At 34.8% G+C, this 21,795-nt stretch overlaps 2 protein-coding genes across 10 annotated transcripts; both read right to left on the bottom strand.

The window, feature by feature from the left end:
• Positions 1 to 1,135: 1,135 nt before the first annotated feature.
• Positions 1,136 to 12,971, bottom strand: LOC147397637 (aminopeptidase M1-like). Of its 2 annotated transcripts, none has more exons than XM_086449487.1 (19): positions 12,665 to 12,970; positions 12,416 to 12,561; positions 12,228 to 12,330; positions 11,007 to 11,193; positions 10,828 to 10,921; positions 10,553 to 10,706; positions 10,312 to 10,416; positions 10,093 to 10,209; positions 9,846 to 9,959; positions 8,967 to 9,149; positions 5,703 to 6,009; positions 5,497 to 5,618; positions 5,316 to 5,413; positions 3,199 to 3,376; positions 2,985 to 3,099; positions 2,834 to 2,901; positions 2,686 to 2,760; positions 1,775 to 1,852; positions 1,136 to 1,654 (listed from the first exon to the last, which is right to left on the bottom strand). In XM_086449487.1, the coding sequence occupies exons 1-19, from the start codon at positions 12,896 to 12,898 to the stop codon at positions 1,478 to 1,480; spliced, it is 2,655 nt and encodes an 884-aa protein (XP_086305613.1). In that variant the 5' UTR covers positions 12,899 to 12,970; the 3' UTR covers positions 1,136 to 1,477. The 2 variants fall into 2 exon arrangements, 1 of the variants encoding a protein (XP_086305613.1); XR_015180279.1 differs by having other exon boundaries at positions 1,587 to 1,654; positions 2,686 to 2,752; positions 12,665 to 12,971.
• A 667-nt stretch (positions 12,972 to 13,638) lies between these two features.
• Positions 13,639 to 21,792, bottom strand: LOC147397636 (uncharacterized). Of its 8 annotated transcripts, none has more exons than XM_086449498.1 (10): positions 21,651 to 21,792; positions 20,438 to 20,485; positions 18,984 to 19,165; positions 18,823 to 18,888; positions 18,673 to 18,715; positions 18,169 to 18,223; positions 17,985 to 18,033; positions 15,939 to 16,006; positions 15,707 to 15,815; positions 13,639 to 14,027 (listed from the first exon to the last, which is right to left on the bottom strand). In XM_086449498.1, the coding sequence occupies exons 3-10, from the start codon at positions 19,149 to 19,151 to the stop codon at positions 13,911 to 13,913; spliced, it is 675 nt and encodes a 224-aa protein (XP_086305624.1). In that variant the 5' UTR covers positions 19,152 to 19,165; positions 20,438 to 20,485; positions 21,651 to 21,792; the 3' UTR covers positions 13,639 to 13,910. The 8 variants fall into 8 exon arrangements, 7 of the variants coding, with proteins under 7 accessions (XP_086305624.1, XP_086305625.1, XP_086305627.1 ...); XM_086449499.1 differs by having other exon boundaries at positions 18,984 to 19,074; XM_086449501.1 differs by having other exon boundaries at positions 18,828 to 18,888; positions 18,984 to 19,074.
• Between the last annotated feature and the right edge of the window lie 3 nt (positions 21,793 to 21,795).

Here is a 21,795-nt window from a genome sequence, read left to right as displayed (position 1 = left end):
ATACAATAATTAAATGGTGCATTAGAGTCGAATATATTTCCTTCATAAATTGGTCATCTCTGATTTGTGCAATAGATTCATTAAAACAGGAGAAACCGACTCAAATAACCAATTTAATTTAATTTAATTTTTTTGGACAAACCACTGTTTCAAGATTAACTGAATGATAACTCATATTTAGTGGTACAGAAAAAAAAATTTAAAGCAAACATTGCGAAATAAAAAGATTTCCATCCGCTTACAGACCATAGGAACCAAAAACCCCCCTCATATGCACACATGCAGACGCACATAGATAGAAGAAGAGACCTCCCTCCAAGCTCAAAATATGGAGCGAAGCCTCTTTTACCTCCTCTCCGTGGTCGGTGGTCCATGCTCTGTATTTTAGGATTTTCCTTTTTATCTTTGACAAGAATCATGGAGGTGAGATGAGGGAGCTTGCACAGGACATAGTAACTTTTAAGCTTTGTCTATCTTGGCAAATAAAATGGTCTTCAGGGAGAAGAAGGTGAGCAATGTTCTTGAGTGGTCTTTTTTCCTTCACTCATTTAACAGTCCCTCCACTACTACAGAATCTGATTTGATTTCCAGTGTGTTAGGAACCCAGATTTATAACAGCTGTGAACTTCACAAAATTATTAGCTAAAATGATGATCCGATGAGATAAGGTAGCTGAATTGGTTAGGCCCGTCTCTTCTTGAAAATTACAGTATTTAATTGTCTAACTTAAATGCAGAAGATTCTTTTTGACCCATAAGGAGGAATTTGCCATGATTGCCTAAGCTGTTATCTAATGATCAATGGGACCACCCATGTGAACAAGTAAGATCATTGATTGTTGTAATTAAAATTGTCTGCATTTTCAAGGTAACTTGGGCCAAGTTGAGTTTAGTAGACTTGACCAAGTTTCAGGCCAACTTGACAAGCTTTAAAAACTACCACTTGGGGAGTCGTTTGACTTTTAGGCCTAACAACATAATAACCAATATGACACAACTAACTGGTATGGACCTTTATAGGATTGGATTCTTATTGAAATTCAATATTTTAATCCAATGTTAATTGGAACGTTTTCACATAAAAGATCAAAACCAGTATGATATATAAAATATAGGTAACATACATCTAAACAACATTTATATAATATGTTCATATATTTTCTCATATACTCTGGCCCGGGTCCTTAACAGATAAAAATTATTACAGCCAAATCAATCAGCTAATCATTAAATATGGTTGCAACAGCTCAGATCCTTATAGAAAATTAAATCCTCACTCCAGTGATCCCAAGTTATCAAATTGGAACAAATCAGATTTTTGGGTCAAATCAGTATAAAAGTCCAGAAAGATGAACTCATAAGTGGATATTAGTCCAACACCATAGATGGATGTGCCTTATTATTTGACAGAATTAAACTTCCACTGACACCCCCAGTAGTTTGCAAACTCCCTACCCCCTTACTACTACTACTACTACCTAATATAGCAACTCCATGACTACCTCCATGAGGGAATTCTCATTCCGAACACTCTGAACCCAATTTGCATTGATGTGTACACGTTCAAGGCTCTGCTTCAATGTCCTTGCAACTGAGGGCTTGGTTCGGCTTGCAAAGAACTCCTTTACCTCTGCTGCCTTCTCAAATGAAGAGAACTGAAACAAGGAAAAAAAGAAGTCTTCCCATTACAAAAATTTATTTTCCATATTTTATCTTTCAATTAAAAAAAAGGTAGAAGTGCAAACAGGAAATGTGACAAGGGTTTAATAACAGACAGGTGACACAATGGCGCTGATGAAACGAGTTATCAGAAATCCAGAACCATAGGTCTTCATGATGTGATCCCAGTTATCCTGCATTTACAAGATGAGGTATCCTTAGACAACAGAATAATATCGGTGTATATATATATATATATATATATATATATGCAGCCTTTTCAGTTTATTATATTTCGTTCCGTACTCATTTATCTTTCCTCAAGAGCGGTTATTATTGTGACTAATGGTGTGTAAGGTCATAAAATTGTATTGAGAGGGTGCCACTCCAAATCCTGAAAGAATTCTTTCAGGCAAATGGATTATACTTGCTCCTTAATATTACAACCAGTTTGTACTGCTCGTAGGGCCTATATGAATAACATTTTAGAAGATCAAATTATATATGGAGTTATCTTCAACATTTTTTCATTTTCTTAAAAAAATCAGTCCATTCTAACAACATTACGTATTAAATATTTTAAAAATCTGACGTAAAACTAACAGTAACAATCCAGAATTTTAAGTCAACATTTAATGAGGTTAAGTCTGTGAGGATGGATTGAAATTTTGTGAGGACGGTATGAACATTTCACTGCATAGTTGGATCGTCTAATATGATATCTATATGGGCCCTATATGTGAGAGATTACATTGAAGATTTCATTTTTAAGTTGGATCTTGGGTGCTTGTAATCTTTGCTGCTGCTTTTTTTCTTTGTTTTGTTGTATGGCAACCACCTTGACCACTGAATCCTTTTCAATAAATTTTTTACACCTATCTAAAAAATAAGATTACAAATAGGGAGCAAGTAAAGAATGACTCTTCCCAAGTTAGCAGATGACTAACAAATAGAGAGTTGTTTCCTTTGTGAAGTTTGATTGCAGTGGCTTCAACTGTAAAAGGATTAAACTGAAGAAATAGAGTACCTTCAACCATTCCCATGCAGTTTCACGTCCCTCCCTACTTACTGCAAGCCCAAAAACTGCATCTTGACTTCGAACCTAGATAAAATTTCAAAATAAGACCAATACCTTGACTTGTGAAAATCATATACGTTAAAATGAATCAAGTTACCTCAGAAGACAACAAAAACTTCAAAGCTTCAAGAACAATATCAGGATCTGGACAGGATGTTAGCGAACCTACAGAACATGAAAAGTTGATTCTGTATCACAAATGGATATAATTAATTACTTTGTATCACTTCCACATAAATTGATATTACTTAGAATACGCGTTTTCTCCTGGCTTAGATCAGTCTCTCTATAAATTCTTAGAAGAGATTCATAACCCGATCTATTCAATGAGCTCACAGTCTGCATCACAGCAACGTATGCTGCCTACAAAAATGTGTTGTAAAAACACATCAATAAGTGAATGTAAATGGCTGAATGAAAAATTAAAAAAACCTAGTCCATCAGCACTTTTAATGCATCAACCTTTCTTGTGTCGGGAGGGAGAAGTGGTGTATTTCTGTCATCCAAAAATGCATGAAAACGTCTAATTGCTTCATTTTGTGTTGCATCATGCCCAAAAACAGCAAGAGCAGTCAAAACCTCCCCTCTTAACATTGCATCCAAGTGGCTCTCACCATTCTTTGGCTCCCAGCCTAATTTACTGTAGATAAAATTCAACATGAAGCCATTTAAAGAATGAAAAACTGGAAAAAATAAATTTTATATCCAGTAGAGTAAGGAAGAAACAAGTCATCAGATTTAATACATGAATCTCACATTTTACAAAATGTCAACTGTTAGAATTGTTATGTGAGCTCTAGATGTTTTTCTTGCACCAACTGAGAATGGTGTAACAATTCTAACAGTTCTCATTCAATAAATAACTAAGCTGATGCCTAAAATTCATGTACCTTGTGTTTAAATACTATCCATTAGAATATAAAACAACATCTAGAATTCACCTTTTGGCATCTTTATTTTTTGGAGAAATAATGTGGGAATTTTCCCCCACAGGTTGCTTTTGATTCACCTATCGTTCACGCCACTATCTCAGACAAGGGAACAACCCAAAACTGTCCTCTATCTTTTTTTTATATTCCTTGTTCCAAATGTTATCCACAAAATTTGTTATCTGTGTGCATTCTTAAAATTTATTATCCATCATTATAAATCAAGTTTCATGGAAGAACATTAGACATGAACATGAATTAACTTGTTGATGATCATACAATAAAAGACTACAGTCTTTAATGCAAACTTTCACAAGATATTAGGGGTTGCAAATTGGTCCTGGAATCGATGTACCCATTTTCTATTAAGACTCCATCTAGGATTTGAATACCTCTAACAAACTACTTGGTCAGAGTTTATAATTAAAGGAAGAATTGTTCTAATTCAGGTTTGCCTTCTTTTTCTATATCCTTGTGACTCCATCTAGGTAAAATCCAACATGATGTGATCTAGACTCCATCTAGGTTCGCCTTCTTTTTCTATATCCTTGTTCCTCTATAATCCGTTCCCTAAGCTTGTCATCAAGAGCTTTAAGCTTTCTCTAGAAACACGTGCATGTAGAGGGCCAACATTCGCCTAACTTTTCCAAAAAAAAACAAAAATGGATTTTAAAGCAGCACACACTCAAAATAGAAAAGATTGGGATGGTAATTTGGGCTGGTGATATAAATAGCAATAGGTATACCACCAAAAGTAGGTCTGGAAATAGTAATTTTCGTAGCAGGCTAAAAAAAAATGCTCATCCCATTGAATTGAGATAAGAAACCTATCCAATCCAAACAGTATTGGGTGCTCCTAGTACTGGTCCAAGGGAAACACTCACTTCTTTAATGGAAGATCTAGATCTATAAGCATATTATGGCTTAAACTCTCCAAAATCCTTTACGTTTCCTGTCAACTAACTACCCCCTTTCTTTCCAAATGAGAATCTTCCACATCTTTGTTCACTAAAAAGAATATTTGTTCCTTAGACCCCTCCCCCAACACCCCCCCCCCCCCCTAAAAAAAAAAAAAAAAAACAAACAGAGAGAGAGATACACCCCTCAATTTTACAAACAAACGGTCTGTTCCAAGGCCCTTCAACTCTTGCTAAATTATTGGTCTTCGTCTCACTTTTTGATCCTGCAACATATGGAGGTTAATGTGGTACGACAAAGTTAGCTCCATCGATCATTGGTCCGTCCTATGAAGGTTAATGTGGAATTTACTGAACATTGTTGTCCCTCCTATGCATCTAAAAACCAAGAACAGACCATTCATTTCTAATCCCTGTTACCTCTCACTCATTACCTCATGACAAATAATTTTACATTTTGAAGGAACCAACTTGCTAAGTCGATTAAGTCTATGAGGATTGATACCACGACCCATGTTTAAAACCCGCCTTCACCTACTACTACTAATAATAATAATTTCAGCTTGATTTCACTGCTAGATAATAACTGCAAATTGGCACGGTGAATTAAATGAAACAAACATGGAATCTACCGACAAATCTTGACTTAACAAGGACTATAAGCTTGCCTTATGAGCATCAAGTAAACAAACAGAACAATTTTATGTTACTACAACAATGATCTTAGACTTACTCTGCAGAATTCTGAAAATTTTTGATGAAGAATTGTTTCAAGTTATCTGATAATTCAGGAGTGGCATCAGTCGCAATATTTGCAACTTTGTAACTCACCTGTGGAATTAGTAAATAGCAGAGTTAGGGAGCTGGAGGCATGAATTAAGGGTATGTAATCAAAATCGGGAGGAGACCATTACACTGATCAAGCATGACAACACGGTATACTCAAGTTCCTCCCTATATGCACTCATCAAGGTAAGTAAAGAGGACAATGACTGCTTGCAAGCCATAGATAGAGCATATGAGTCATCCAAAATGCCTGTCAAAAATCATAATAATAAGAAGGTAAATATATCTGACTAATACAAAAAATAGCAACCAATAGTGAAGATTTCTATATTACCAAATCTATCTGTTGCAGACAGGTAATTGGCCTCTATAGCACATCTAAGTCTGGCTGCAAGGTCATCATCATATTTCACTCTATAGAAACCTGTTTGGTCAACATTAAGTTTAATCCATTTCCTTTGGGCTCCTTTCTCCAAAGAGTTATCTTTAGCATTTGAAGAACCCAGAAGATCAGTTATATCCAGAGTTTCTGATTCTGTTCTTAAAAGAAAATTCTTGTGAGCATCATATGAACCACAACATAATGTTATTGGGACAATCCATTGCCCATCCCCATAGGCTCCACTGGACAAGAACTGTGTCTGCAATGAATTAAATAAATTGTACACATCCATCAACTATCTAGAGAAGAGAAAAATGAAATGTAAGGCAGAGAAGGAACACAAAAAAAATTAAAGGTAATAATGATGATGATGATTAGAAGCAACTCAAAATTTGAGATAAGGTGTAGATGATGATGATGACATGATAATCATCAAACAAAATTGCTTCCTGCATCATGGACTCGTTAAGACTTAAACAATTGACATAACTGACTATTTCTTCAAATCCATGCTAAAATAATTTCCATTAAAAGATATGAGGCATATGGATGACAGGAAAAAAACAGATATGTATTGCCCTTATATATCTCCTTTAGCCATTGACTTGGCAAGATCCTAGATACTCTTGCATGTCTGAAGATATAAAACTTATTTGTTTTTGCCCACAATTTTGAGATGCTTCCACTTTCTTTGCCTGTCACCAGAGATTTCCATGACTTCCATTTTACGTTTGCATAATTAATTGTCTTTAGGCAATAGAGAGAACAAAGTTCAATACAACCTTTCATTCCTTTAGCAAACTATATGAAAACTTACATTGCAAAAAAGCGAATGTTATACATGCTTTTGCTTGTTCCCGCCTATCCTTGGGAACATATTTCTATGGATTGCATCTTGTGATTGTTGATAGATTTTACAAAATGGTTCACTTTGTTGCTTATAAGTATACAGTGGATCCTAGTCATATTCCTGAGTTATTCTTCAAGGAGATCATTTCTTACCATGGATACCCAAAAGTAGAATACATAATCGAGACACAAAATTCATGAGTCACTTTTGGAGATGCTTTCATCAATGTTTGGGGTCCAAATTGAATTTCAGCACCCATTGTCATCCTCAAAATAAAGGACAAACTTAGGTTAGCAATAGAAAGTTGGGAAACATATTGCGACCACATGTCAAAATACAAAAAATTGAGTTACTTCTCTATCAAGCCTTGAGTTTGAGTTCAACAAGATGCCTAACCAAACCACCAATTTCTCTCCTTTCAAGTCATCTTTGGAAAGAACTCTTAAGGTCCTTTGGGTCTAATTCCTATCCCAAATTCAGTTGCAATTCATCACAGGCCCAAGAATGTTGTTGATCGACTTGAAGGATCCATAAACAGGTTTGTCAGGATGCACATTGTCGCTAGTCTTCAATGTTGGAGATTATGCGTGGGCTTTTGTACCCAAGGAATTGTTGACAAGTGGATCTTAAAACAAACTACAACCTAAGAAGATTGGGTAATGTGTGCTTACGAAAATTAAGGATAATGCCTATCGCATGGAGCTACCCGACCAACATCAGACTTCAAATGTCCTCGATGTGCAACACCTTTCACCATTCCATGGAGATCAGGATACCTCTGAGTAACACAGATTGATGCACAGAAAATCACAGATCAACAATTGAAATCGATTGAGAAACGAAAGAATCTTCGAAGATCTCAAAGGCTAAAGGATCAAGCCCGTATACAAGGACTTCTCAATAACTAATTGGGGGCCAAAACCCAAGTTTTACATGTGCTAGAATGTGGCCCATATAGTATAGTTAGCAATTCAGTGTATGGCAAAAAATCGTTATGGATTAATTCGAGTACAATTCGGAATATACATTTACTAGTTCATTTAAAAATTCACAGAACGGCAAAAATACGATACGAGAATGGTTCGGGTATAATTCGAATTCAATACTCTTAAAAACTTTAAAAAATTTGTATGTATACATATTAAATATTTCATAGTACTCATATCCAAATATTTAGAAAACTCCCCTATCTTTTTAAGATTTATTATTTTTATATCTTACTTTTCAAAATCACCTTTGAACTCATCCTTGGTAAATTACGAACGTATGATATTTTTATGCATGCATATCAAACCCTTAAACATTAGTACAAATCAATAACACTTGGATACCTTTACACATATTCTATTTTAATATTTATTCTAAAATAGCATATATAGAAAAAAAAGTTAAAACTAAGAACAATTTTTTTTTCTTATGATTAATCATACTATTAACACAAATCTTCATAACGCAAAGCATATACTATCTGAATTAATTGAGTTACCAAGACTCATGTTCAAAAAATCTGAGAGGAGAGAGAAGATATGTAAAAGGAGTGAAAAATTAATTGTTGATATAATCATGAGATTCGATAACAAACAATGATTAGTGTGAAAACAATTAGTGATTGTCTAATGATGAAACCTTTAAGTGTAAAGAGAGAATAATGAAAATATTATCATGAGATATTGAGATAGATTTTTTATTCTTATAAAAATATGAGTTAATTTGTGTTTTTTCTCTTTGCAGAAGTATTTTTGATTTGTTTAATTCAGGAAAAGAATAATTCAAAAAGTTTCAAAAAGTCAAGAATTTTGAATAGGAATTGAATTGGACGGAAGTTTTAATCGTTTTGTGCATCATTCGGAAAAGTCGGGTATAATTCGCGAATTATTCAAAGAATTACTAACTACATAACATGGGCTGGAAGTTTTCAAAACTTTTGAAAGTTTCCAATGGTCAAGTTTCTAAGTTCCAATGTCACGATAGACCAAAGAAACTAGAAATTGTATTCAAAGAATTACTATCTTCTTCTTCCTCTCTCATTTCCATAATCGTTTCGGCCATCACCTCACATCACAAGCTGCACTTTTCTTTTCCAACGTATTCTCTTCTCTAATAAAAGAACCAAGTTCATTTTCTTTCTCAACCATAAGCACATAATTAACACTTTTGCCAGTTTATACAGATGCCTGTAAATTTATAACATGCAAATAAAATCATGCAAGTACCACAACACCCTAGTAATCTAAAGAACGTAATTTACACAGCTAAAACATCATGTTTAAGTAATCTGAAAATAATAAAACACCCTAAACCTATCAGATAATAAATGCTACCTTTAATTGATTTGAGGAAAAAAAAAGAAGGTAAACCAAACAAACCTGCTCAAGCTCTAACTCATGATTGTTGACTTTTACATAGACCACTGGGTATCCTTGTTGCTTTGTCCATGAATTCATTAGCATGTTCACTGGTTCACCAGACTCCTCCTCAAGAACATTCCACAAATCTTCCGTCTTTGCATTTGAGCAAGCATATTTTTTTATGTATGAAGCCAATGATCTCTAATTGCATGAAGAAGTCAAAATAATAACTATACTCAGTGCCAGAGAAGAATATTCAAAATAATATACCAACAGAACTCTATAACTGCCAGATGAAGACCAAAGAAACTATGACAGAGAAACACTAGTCAAAAGAATAGTGTGACATATGCTTGTTCTGTAGTATCTTGATTAGTGTAACACTAATGTCTAACAAAAAGAAGGTAGTATCTTGAAAACATTGGCTTTGTGTTATAATACAAAATGGGCAGAAAAACATCAGCTTGTGTGATAATACAAAATAAGCAAATAATAATTATTAAAAAAGGGTTGAATCCTACAACCTAAAGTTGTAGTGATCTCAAGTCCAAAATCTTCAGCAATACATCACCTATTAAGGTTCAACATGGAAGCTCAGAAAATTCTATTGATTTGTTTTTTTTTCAAACAATATTTCCTTCAAATAAAATATCTTACATTTTTAGGATTTGCATACAGGACCTAAATATAAAAGAGTGTAGGTACAGATTATCCCGGTACATTCACGTTGGAATATTGGGAAAGCTCTCAACACATAGTTCTCAAAACAAAACAAAAAAAAAAAAAAAACGATATAATGACCAGGATATAGAGAGACTAAAAAGATTACAAAGAAAGTGAGGCAAAAAAAAAAAAAAAAAAAAAGAAGAAGAAGAAAAGAAAGATAAATGGCCTAACCTGAAAACATTCTGGACCAAGATAGCTTTGCAGCATCCGGATAACAGAGGCACCTTTTCTATAACTTATTGCATCAAATATCTCGTCTATCTGATTAGCATGGTTTATCTCCACCTGAAACATATATTGTTTACTTGGGGAAATATAAGAGATAAGTTATATCAAGGCAACTTCAAATATAGTAAGCTTTAACAATTCCAAAGGAAGATCACATTGAATAAATGGAATAGTATTTACTATTTTTTACCTCTATAGGGTGTGATTCTGCAAGTCCATCCAGCCCAAGACCATCAGTAGTTTGGTCAAGAAATTGAGTCCAAACATTCCAATCAGGAAATAGGCTTTCAGCAGCTAAATAGCTCACCTGAAACACAAAAATCATCCAAATAAACGGTTTACTAGCTCATGATACAGTAATGGATCACCAGTTGTATTTAATAAAGATAAAGGATCTCATGAGAAATACCCAAGTTGCAAAACCCTCATTAAGCCATAAATGAGTCCACCATTCCATTGTTACAAGATTTCCAAACCACTGATGTGCCAATTCATGGGCTACAACAATTGCAACCTGAACAGAAGCAGAATGACATGCTGAAACAATAAATATGGTATTTTGATAGCATAGCAGCTATAAAAATCTAGAAAAGCATGAGAAGGATTTCAGCACTTTTACAAATGGATAAAATGCATCAGATGTCAATTACCCGTTGCTTGTTAGCAGCCGCGGAATGTTGATCATCATAAAGCAAAGCCGTTTCACGGTAAGTAACCAAACCATAGTTCTCCATAGCACCGGCAGCAAAATCAGGGATGGCAACCATATCGAGTTTGGGTAGTGAATATGGAGTGTCAAAGTATCTGTAAGAGTTCAAATAAGAAATTAGATATGTATATCAAGGAAGGCCACATCGAGCACCTAATCACTCTAAGGAGATTCATTGTTCAAAATAGACAAAAGTTATGTCTGTAGCTTGCATACACTTTATATAGATCAAGTGTCCTCACAGCAACATCTAAAGCAAATTTTCCTTGATTTCCCTTACCCACTTGACAGTATACTCGAACCTTAATACCTGACCATATATGTAAAAATTTAAGATAACACGATCAGCAATGAGGGTTACACATAAAAAGAAACAAAGTAGTATATGACCGTACCTTCAGATGTCTGGTCTTCTACATAATCAAACAAACCAACAACGACAGCCACCAAATAAGTTGACATAATCGGTGATTCTTGAAAAGAAACTGTCTTTAGATGCCCATCAAGCTTTTCTTGAATGACTGGCATATTGGACAATGCCATCAGTTCAGAGGGCACTTCCAATGTTATCTTGAATGTAGCCTGAACACGACGCATTAGTCAATGTAAGGGGGTAAATTTATCCTTTATCAAGATATCATATAAGCTGCAACCAACACGCATTTGAACCTAGCTACCAAAGACACAGCACTTTTAGCTGTATTTGGCATCAGGGGCGGAGCTAGGATTTTCTTGTAGTGGGGGCAAACTATGATTAGTTGTATAGTTGAAGAACTTGAATGGAGGGAGGTGAGGCTGTGGGGGCAAAAATTGGAGGGAGATGAGGGTGTGGGGGCAAATGGGGAGAGAGGTGAGGGAGTGGGGACAAATGGGGCATGTAGTTAGTTGAAAATATAAGGGTGTCTCTGTGGGGGCAATTGCCCCCACCAGCTCCTTACTAGCTCCGCCCCTGTTTGGCATCTCAGACACAATGATACGCATATCTGTTCAAGACATCCTAACAACAAAAAAATGACACATATTATTAATTTTCTTTTTTAAAAAAAGATATCTAAATTGGGTTGGTGATCCATGCTCAATATTCTAATTTATTAATTAAATACAACTATAATAACAAAAGGCGTGGCTATGGATAGAGTGGAATGGAGAAACAAGATTTATTTAGCCGACACTAAATCCATGGGATAAGGGTTTGATAAGTGTCGGAATATATCAGCTGATAATTTTGGTATTGGCTGAGACTGAATCAAAATATGAACCCTGAAACATTGACAGTTTCAGCAATGTATCCAAAAGTATTGGTCGCCAGGACCAAAACATTGTCTCGGGACGATATTTTAAACCTAGGCTTCCATACATAATCAAGCATATATAATATACAAAGTGAATATCCTTCAAACGATTGAAATTTCTCAAGAACAAAAGACATTCATTCAAGAGAAAGGAATGGCACCTAAGATTTGTCATGATTACAAAAAGAAGAATAGAAATGTTCACACTCAAATTTTCCGGCTTCTTTTGAAAGAAAAAAAATATAAATATTTGTGATTGATTGTTAAATTGCAAAATAATGGAGATTAAATCAAGTAAAAATAGAAAATAAATGTGAAAAACACCTTGACAGCAGGTTCATCCCAGCATGGGAAACATCGCCTCGCGTCCGCAGGCTCGAATTGTGTGACCGCCATGTTCTTCTTCTCACCTTTAAGCTCATAAGTACTAAACAAACATAATAAAAAACCCTAACTTATTAGAGAGAGACTAATGAAAATAAGACAGATGGATTGGATGAAACAGATAATACCTTCTATAGAATCCTTTCATCCTGTCATTTAGGGTTCCTTCAAAACCGATCCCCAAAGTCCCCTCACCAACTGGAAGAGTCTCATTGAATCCAAATACCACAATCTCGTCTTCCTCCACCATTTCCACCTCCAAAGGTAGAAATTTCTGAAAGAAACACAAACAGAAGTACAAAACCAATCTCATCCATCATTCAATCTATCAAAATCGAAGAAAATACAGATAAATCCAAGAAGAATAAATTATTAACCTTCGAAGAGCTTTGATTCTTGAACCAAATTGAACTATGATCGAAGACAAGCTCCGCCGCATTGAGGACTATAAATTTAGTTTCAGAGATTACATCGATTGTGATCTCAACTGTTCCGGAGAATTTGCAAGCTATAAGGTCTGGTTTGAGTTTCAGATCATAACGTTTCGGGACTGCGAATTTCGGTAGCCTCGGCTGCCCTTTGAACTGTTCGTACTTCTGTTTCTGCTCCATTACTCTCTCCTCCTCGTTCTTAGTCTCAGTTGTTTTGGGCGCCAGATGTCAAAGAACTTGCACCTGTGACGGTTTGGGCCCGCTATTTATAAACATCAAGGGAGCGATCTCGTGTATCAGGGTGTATTATCGTTGCTGCACCTGTATACGTGGTGCCCATGCAGATACGTAGATGTAAATCCTTAAGTCACACGTCACGTCAGTGATATTTATGCCGTTTAAATAACGGAATGTGATGTAGATAAAATCGAAACTAAAAACACCAAAAGTTTATACCGTTTAATTAACGGAATGTGATATGGATATAAAGAAGGAAGGAATATATACATGGGCCAATGTAATATTGATAAGTGATTTAAGTGGGGATTCTTTCATTCTATTAAAGCTGTTTTAAGTGGGATGCTAATTATTCCCCAACTGGCTAATTCTGATTGGTAAGTACATTTGAGATGAATAATATTATTCCATTTCTTTCGTACCAAGAAGATTGACCTTTTTTTTTTTTTTTTTCTAGGTATTGATTCTCCATTTGGTAACTTTCGTGACAAGTTCCAAGTTAATAATTCTACGAGAGACCATATGATTACTCGGAGAAATTGATTTCAAGAGAATATGAATTTCGTGAATCTATATAATCACCCAAAAGTGTTACCAACTAAGCAAGTTGACACCTACAACAAATTTCTCTTTGTGCGGACTTAATGGATCACATATACATAAGAGGTTTGAATTTTGTTGGCTCAAGAAAAAACACATAATCCCAACCGTGTAAATGCCAAAATTCTATTGTCAAGATTTATACATGTCCCATTAATACTTACCTCGACGATAATTTTTCTCAAGGTCGTAAAATTAAAGAGAAAGAAAGAAAATTGTATTTGAACAGCGAAACATAGGTCCCTCATATAGAAGGAAATGTATGATACGTGCTCAAAAACAACAAGACTTTTCTAATGAGGCACCATAAAACAGACGAACATACTGTAGATTGCAAAGTTCTGCTTCAGGTTAATCAATCTCCTTTGACGTGTCGTCGTCTTCTATGGAACACAAGTATGAAACCCATAGATACAACCATTCCGACCAAATACCCAACCACTGCTCCATAACTAACGCAAATGGGCCATTCCTACACACACACACACACACACACACACACAAAATCAATCAAAGTTGTGAATAATAAGAGAACCTTAGAAGCTGAAACTACAAACCAAGATTGTAAATTATGATGGGCTGATGCAGAGCTCAGCTCAATTCAAGAACTTAGAGAGGGGCTAAGGTTTCTAAGTTCTCTTCATGAAAGTAAATCTTCGAGTAAAAACTAACTCGGGTCCACATTGATTATAGAAGCAAATTTCAAGGTTGACAATATTCTATTTATACATCTTACTTAACGATAATTAAACATTTTTCAATATATTTTGAATACTGTAATTAAAATATATAACTAGCCCGATTCACCTAGTCAAATTGGATCAAGTAATTCATAACTGGACAATTTGAGACCTAATCATAAAATTCCAACATAAATTTATACTCTAATACGGTATAACTAAACTTCTTTAATCAGTCTTCCCGTTACAATCACTCTGATATTGACAAAGATTAGAACAAAACATTAACCTTGAAATATTCAATGTTACTAAATTTTTAGACAGGATTAGGATTGTAGTATTGTTCCTGAGTAGTAGTAGCTACTCCATTTTTATTCCCTGTTAATGGGTTTGGTCATCTTGCTTCCCTCCTCTGTTCATTTTTATTGAAATCATTTTATTTATCAAATTTTTTTTTTTTTCTGATTATCATGGGATGTTTCTGTAAAGACAATCTTGATTTTCTCGTCCGAGACATTGCCTCAAGACAAGATTTTAAATCTCGGTAACAAACTTGGTTTAAAGTTTTGCACCATCTTAGAGTGGTGTCTCAGTTAAGATAGTCTTAGATTCTTCTCTCGAAATCTCTCATCTGAAATGGTCTCAGATTTTCTTGAGCAAGGCATTGCCTTGAGATGAGATTTTAAACCTTGGTAATAATAGCTTAAGTTGATTAGTGCAAATGAAAGTAAAATTAAGACAAGTATATGATCCAACCTAAAAAAATTAATAATGAGGGCCATGACACTAAAATAACAACTAAGAGATGAAGAGTGTGGAGGATATTTTTCGTTGGATACCAAGGGACGACATATAACACCTAGGGATTTGGGTTTGGTGTGAAGATCCGGGGGTAAGCTCGTGGCAAACCAACCATGGGCTCGGGTTTCGGTTGGTCAGGGGAATATCGGGTCAGGATTACGAGGTAGAATGGCTTAGGCAACCTAAATCCCAACAAAATCGAGGATTGGGCGTGACTAATGAAGTAGGAATTTTTATTAAAGGAAAATCCCGAAAAAGTAGGGGTTGAACAAGACAATGATATCGATTAGAGATATTCCTAATCAAAACAACCTACTAAAATAGATAAAGGGCACAATTAGAAAGATGATAAAAAAGAGATCCTAGGGTTTTGCTTGTATAAATACATAGAGAGAGCATTAAATGGTAGGAGATTCTCCCCCTCTAAACTCTACACTATTTTTTGTACTAAAGTTCTGACTTAGGCATCGGAAAGGTGTTGTTGCAGGCATACCCAGGAACACAAGAAGGAGGAATCAATACATCAGTGAGGATCTCGAGGTAGTGCAAGTTTTTGCATCTATAAAGACTATTAATGAAAGTGCAGACAACGGGTAGAAAACAACAACTTGAACAAAAAAAAAATGTCTTAAGCTTCGGTAAATTACAATTAATACGAAGGAAACAATACCTGCCATGACCTTTCCCAATCAAGTGGCATGGGCCAAGCCCCAAGCCAAGCTCCAATAACAGCTCCATGTGCTGGAATGCAGATCATATAATCAAGAATTCCTGTTGGCCTGAGAACAAATAATAGTCCATTATTTCCAACAGATGGGAATATAAATGCATGACAAACTTTTTGAAGTTTCCATCTATGGTAAAGAATCCATATTTGTCTCCAAAAAATTTGCAACACTTACCTTGTGTGTGCAAATAGACGTTGCCAATCTTTCCACGATGAACCAAAAATAGAAGCTGCTGGGACAAACTGCCAAAACACCCAATAGGATTGCCATTTACTTCACTAACCTACACGACGGAAGATAGCATGTTGAACATAATAAACTTGATATCAACAACTATAGCAAACAGTATTGATAACCATGGAAATTAGCCCTGTTGGACACACTGTTTAACCTACTGTGTGAGCTTGCTAGGTTTCTGGGATCACTTTGTTCTACACATTGAATTAGTGCTAAAAACTGGCATATGCATTTATGATTTTGACTCATTGAGGCATTTCCTACCTTCGATGTTTTGCATTTGAGAGGAAGAGGATACTAAGCAGTAAAAGAGAGATTATCTCCGGCGTATCTTTGCGTGTGAGCAGATACCTAATGCTTCAATGGGAGATAAAATACTTTTTTTTTTGTTTTTCTTCACTGAATGCTCCACAAACAACAAACAAGATCTTTCCCTAGAGTTTGGGAGTGCAAGAGGCCTGATTCGTAAGATTTTAACATAGAACATGATTAATATAATTTAGAGTGTTCCATACTGATCTTCGGGGATTGGCAAAGTAAAGGAGAAACTCGACATGTTATATATATATATATCTAAGCTAAATAAATCCAAATAACTAAAAACTAGTGAAACGAAGTATGTATCAGGTTCCGAAACAAAGAAACTAAAACATTCCTGTATTCATTTTCCTTTAGTGGCAAATCCAAGCAGAAAACGTCTTGCCAAACAAACTGCCAATGAGCAACCATGCTTAGAGAATGTGTCTAGGAGAATCTTGAATTCACATGTGGTGGAACAAAGAATGTGTGAGGGGAGAGCCTTCATCTCTCCCCACGAGTTATTTGACGAAGGCTTCAACCTTTAAAGTGAGCATATGGTATCCATTCAATGCCACATTTATGTAATCCACATACCATAACCCATCATTGGATCGAGAGATGGGAGCTACACTTTAAAATGTTACAGTTTTGACATTAGATTGTAAAATATACTAGCACACCCCCTCATCACATAGACTGTAGCCATCCAAATATTAATCTACGAGCCCATACCCTTTTCTCATCGAATCAAATGTGTATTGTTAATCTAGGGGTTGGGAAAACCTGTATTTTGTATAACACCACACAAAATCTGATATTCTCTCACTTGATTGATATCAAATAGTATGCGTAGTTAGAAAATTACTTCACCAAATAATGCCGAAAGACACGTCGAATGACCACTCGTATTTTGAAAGCATTCGCATCAAATTGAGTGACAAGACATTATACCTAGCCAACCTTTACTTGATCAAGAAAGCATCACTAGCCCTGTATCACGAAAACCATAGTCCAAACATGGACTTGGGTTGGCTTTCTTAATATTTCATATAGATACTATTAATTTGGGTTTTGGAAAATACCTATGTTCAGTACAAGGCCACACAAAACTAACGTTATCACGGCCAGTTCGGGAGTTTGATTCTAACAAAGCCAAAACTTACACATTAACAATAAATTAGTAGGAGGGGACTCAAGTATTGTGATTAGGTTAGCTTCTAGGATGAAGAAGCGCATGTGGAGATACTCTAACATCATCGAAGAGATTCGGGATGTAGCACATCATTAAAAATTGGTATCTCATGTACTGGGATAAGCTAACACCGGAGTAAACTCTAGTGAAGGGAGGAGTCCTTAGGATATATATATTTTTAAATTTAAAATTTTTAGGTTTTAATTTTTGTAATGTGTGACGCTCCCATTAGAACTTTGCATTTATGTTCGTTGTTTTATCACTCTTATCTCCCCTTATAACTGGAATATCATTCACTTATAGTATGATTTTATAACAAAATCATTTATGGGGTTTATTAATATTTTTATGGTGCAGTAATATCATAGCTCAAAAAGAATTTTTTTTTGCAGGGCTTCAATTTCAATTCTCGGGATCACGAACCAACCGAGAAACATTTCAAGGAAGTAACAGAGCAATATAAAAAACGAAGTTACACAACTGATACTCACAGTGAATAATGACATGAGAAGTGACCAATTAAAAGTCTTTCTTAGGTACCTGTGTCCAATACAAGATGTAGAAATCTTAAAACATGAGAGGCAATAATAAAAATACTCAGTAATTAATTCTGATAAACTACAGGCAGTGAACTAGTTCCAATATGACAGTGGTGAGCATAAGTAATTCACTTACTGAGTTCCAACTGGTGCCCCTAAAATAGTAGCTCCAAAGGCCATCAATGAAGCCCCTACAACATATAATTCGTTACGAGTCGAGTTAAGTAGAAGAGTCGTGGTGGAGTGACCTCAAGCTGGAACCTCATATCGTATTTCTTAACGTGAAAGTGGATAGGAACCATAGATTCTTTTTCACTCGTATCTCGATGAAAAGCATCTATGGTTCCCATACCTTTTCACGTCAAGAAATGCGATATGAGTTTCCAACTTGAGGTCACTCCAGCATTATTCTAAGTAAATATCTATTTCAATCACAAACTTTAACAAATCACATAAATTAAAGAAATTTTGACAAATAGATGGCTTTATTTTATCATTTTCTGTGATGCTTGATTTGAGATATGGAAAGATGAAGATATGCTTTTGAACCAAGTAATTTAAAGAAACTCCATAATGTTCCAAAAAACCTTTTAAAAAATCAAAAAAATAAAAGAAAAATAAAAACAGAGTTGGGACACACCAGCAGGCAGAGCCAATAGTCCTTGCCCAACAGTCTTCCAGTACTGTTAGAGAGGTTATTAAAACATTATAAATCATTCAAAATTGCGAACACAAACAAATCAAAAATTAAAAAAATAAAGAGTAAGAAAAAGAGTGATTGATATGTTACCGAACATTGATCTAGATTCTGTCGAAGGAGACTGTAAAGTAAGATTGTAATTGGACATTCGACAACCTGAGAAGATTAAAAAAAAACTATTGAATCTGATTTCTAAAGAAACAAAGAAAAATCAATATTGGATGATATGAGATTGATTTTCGATCGTTTACCAAGATGAGACGGAGGGTTTGAACAGGATCAGAAATTAGATTGATAGCATAAATGTTGTGGGCCACCCAGAACGACGCTACTAACCCTACACTGCAGATCAAATGTAATCGAAATGCATCGAAAATTGTTACGGATGCATTGCATTCTCTGGAAGCATGATTCATCATTTTCTTGATTTGAGCTACAAAATGCAAATATTTCACATTTCACATTCATTGGCAAATGGGAATTGGCATTGTTTTATGACATTCAATACATATATGACTCAGGTGAGTCATTCCAATCTCGGGAGTCGAACGAGTTGAATCCCCCAATGTTTTAAAAATCTCGGTTGAGCTTATAAATACCTATTTACAATTGTGATGGAAACACTCTCTTTATTGTTAGAAGCAAAGTGTGTCTGCAGGCAAGATGAAAGGTTCCTAACATCTCTAATTGCCCCTATATCAACCTCCTTTTATTGTCAAGGGACGACCCTTTTATGATCCCTTTGTTCACTTTAGGTGTTCAAAATATATTAGCTCTCCTCTTGGGAAGTTTAGGATTGCAAGTCAACAATAGGTAGAGTCATGTCTTCTCGAGTGCAATCTAAAGGTGTTCGACATTATGAATTACTTGGATTTTCAAACGACCATGTTTCCAATTTGCTACTTTTGGGTCTTCCCCAATTCTTCTCTTGGATGACAATCTTTTTTTATTTATGAATAAAAATATATTTATTAACGGGGGCGGTTGAGGTGACCTAAAACCCCAAAGAACAAAGCGAGCAAAGCAAAAAGAGATAAAAACAAACTACACCTTCACAAAGCTACGAACTACTCATACGGTTACAAACCCAATCCCACCTCCCCAAGAAGTCTTCAAAATACAAAGACCCTAATAAAGTCCTTATTCTCGAAGACCCTAACATTTCTTTAAGGATGGAAGGTCACCTTGTAAGTATCAATCTTTCTATGTTAATTTCTTATTAACCACATTTAAATGCTTCTAGAGGGATGGAAGGTCAATTCGTTCCCCTATGCAAATATATTGGAGCTTATTCATCTAGAATTCAATGGGTGAGTTGTGTTGAAATAAATGTACTCTAAAAATTTATCCAACCTGAATTCGACTTGTTTAATAATTGTGTCAAAACCCGAACCCAACCTATTTATCAAACATGTAACACAACATGCCACAAATAAACCTGTTCAATATGTAAGGTTGGGTTGTGACATGTTAAGGCTGACACACATAACCTATGAACACGACACGATTATAACATGCTTAACCTGTGTACACCAGATAAATATGATACACTAATGACATTATTATCATCAACACGAGTTGTTTTAATAATTAGATTAGGTGGGTCCACACGATAAGGTTCAAATCCGAATCCACTAACTTGACAGTTTAGATGCTAATGATTTCCAATTAAAATGTATATCTCAAACAAAAATAAAAAACATACTTGTAGATTATTAATCTGCGTTATAGATCAATGGTTGTTGGTCCGTGTCTGACGATAAATAAAAAATAAAAAATCGGTGATTAGAAGCAAATCTTTTTTTTTTTTTGCATTTTAGGGTTTGAGAAACCTTTTCTCCACTTGAGTTGAGTTGGTTTTTAGAGAAGGATAACAATTAGAATTGGATTTAAAGTTTAGGGGTATTATTGACATTTCAATCCTTATTGGACTCTCTATGACTCCGTTTGATAACGCTACCAAAATTTACTGTCAGATTTTACTGTAAGAAGTAGCTGTTAGAAATAGTTGTAAAAAGTTGGAACACTGAAAAGCTTATTTGGTAATTATTGTTTGATACAGCTGCTAAATTCTACTTTATTCTGGTAAAATGATCAGATTACCTTAATGTTGATAATGCACCTAAAATGATCAGAATACCTTAATAAATATATAATTATACTAAATATATATAAGTACAATAAATTTATATTAAAATTTTATAAAAATAATTATTTTAATTTAAATAAATTTATAATTTTTATAATTCTATCAGAATTTCGACAGCATCTTCTTTTAAAAATGGACATATAAAATTTTTCTGATAAAGAAAATATCTGCATACTACACAAGCCAACATTCTATATACAAAACACATTCATATGTATTTGTGCATAAATCAATATGTTTTTTTTTTCACCTTTTTTAACTTTATAACACAATAGAGAAGGCAAAACCTCATGAGTCCAACTCCTTCCATTTTGATTTTGAGCAAAATCCTTTGAATTACCATTCCTTGGCCATATAATCAATCAACATATTCGAATTTAGATCAAAAGAGGAACATGAACATGAGATGGTTATTTCTTGGTTTTTGTTCATGGTTTAAAACTCACGGACTCGACTAGACTTTGCCAATGACTCAATTGAATTTCAAGTTAAGTGCTGCTAAAACTCTTTGAACCACTCACCATGTCAACTCTAAAAATTCATCCAGACCAAACCAAAATACACTAGGTCGAGTTAAAAAATTAATCAAGATATAGAGATAAATGATCTCTTTAAATAATTGAATTGAAAGACATAAAATTAAGTCTACTTAAAAAAAAAAAAAAATCTATCATTTCAACTTATTTACATAAAATAAAGATGAAATTCAATGACTCACAGAGGAAGCGATCGAGAGAGCAGTTGGATTTAAGGTCGTATTTCATCGTACCTGCCGTTAGATGTTAGTGTTTGGTGTTTGAATCTCGCAGTAGATTGTGAGAGACATCGGAGAGAGATCGCGGTTGGTGTTTGAAGCTTGTGAGAGATCGGAGATGGATTGTTGTAGCGAGATATTGGTATTGCTTCCGTAGAGA

Source organism: Akebia trifoliata, chromosome 8 (assembly GCF_017979445.1).
Source record: "Akebia trifoliata isolate Shusen 1 chromosome 8, ASM1797944v1, whole genome shotgun sequence".
Taxonomy (NCBI): domain Eukaryota; kingdom Viridiplantae; phylum Streptophyta; class Magnoliopsida; order Ranunculales; family Lardizabalaceae; genus Akebia; species Akebia trifoliata.
Note: the sequence above shows the minus strand (reverse complement) of the source record. Positions and strands in the feature narration are given on the sequence as shown.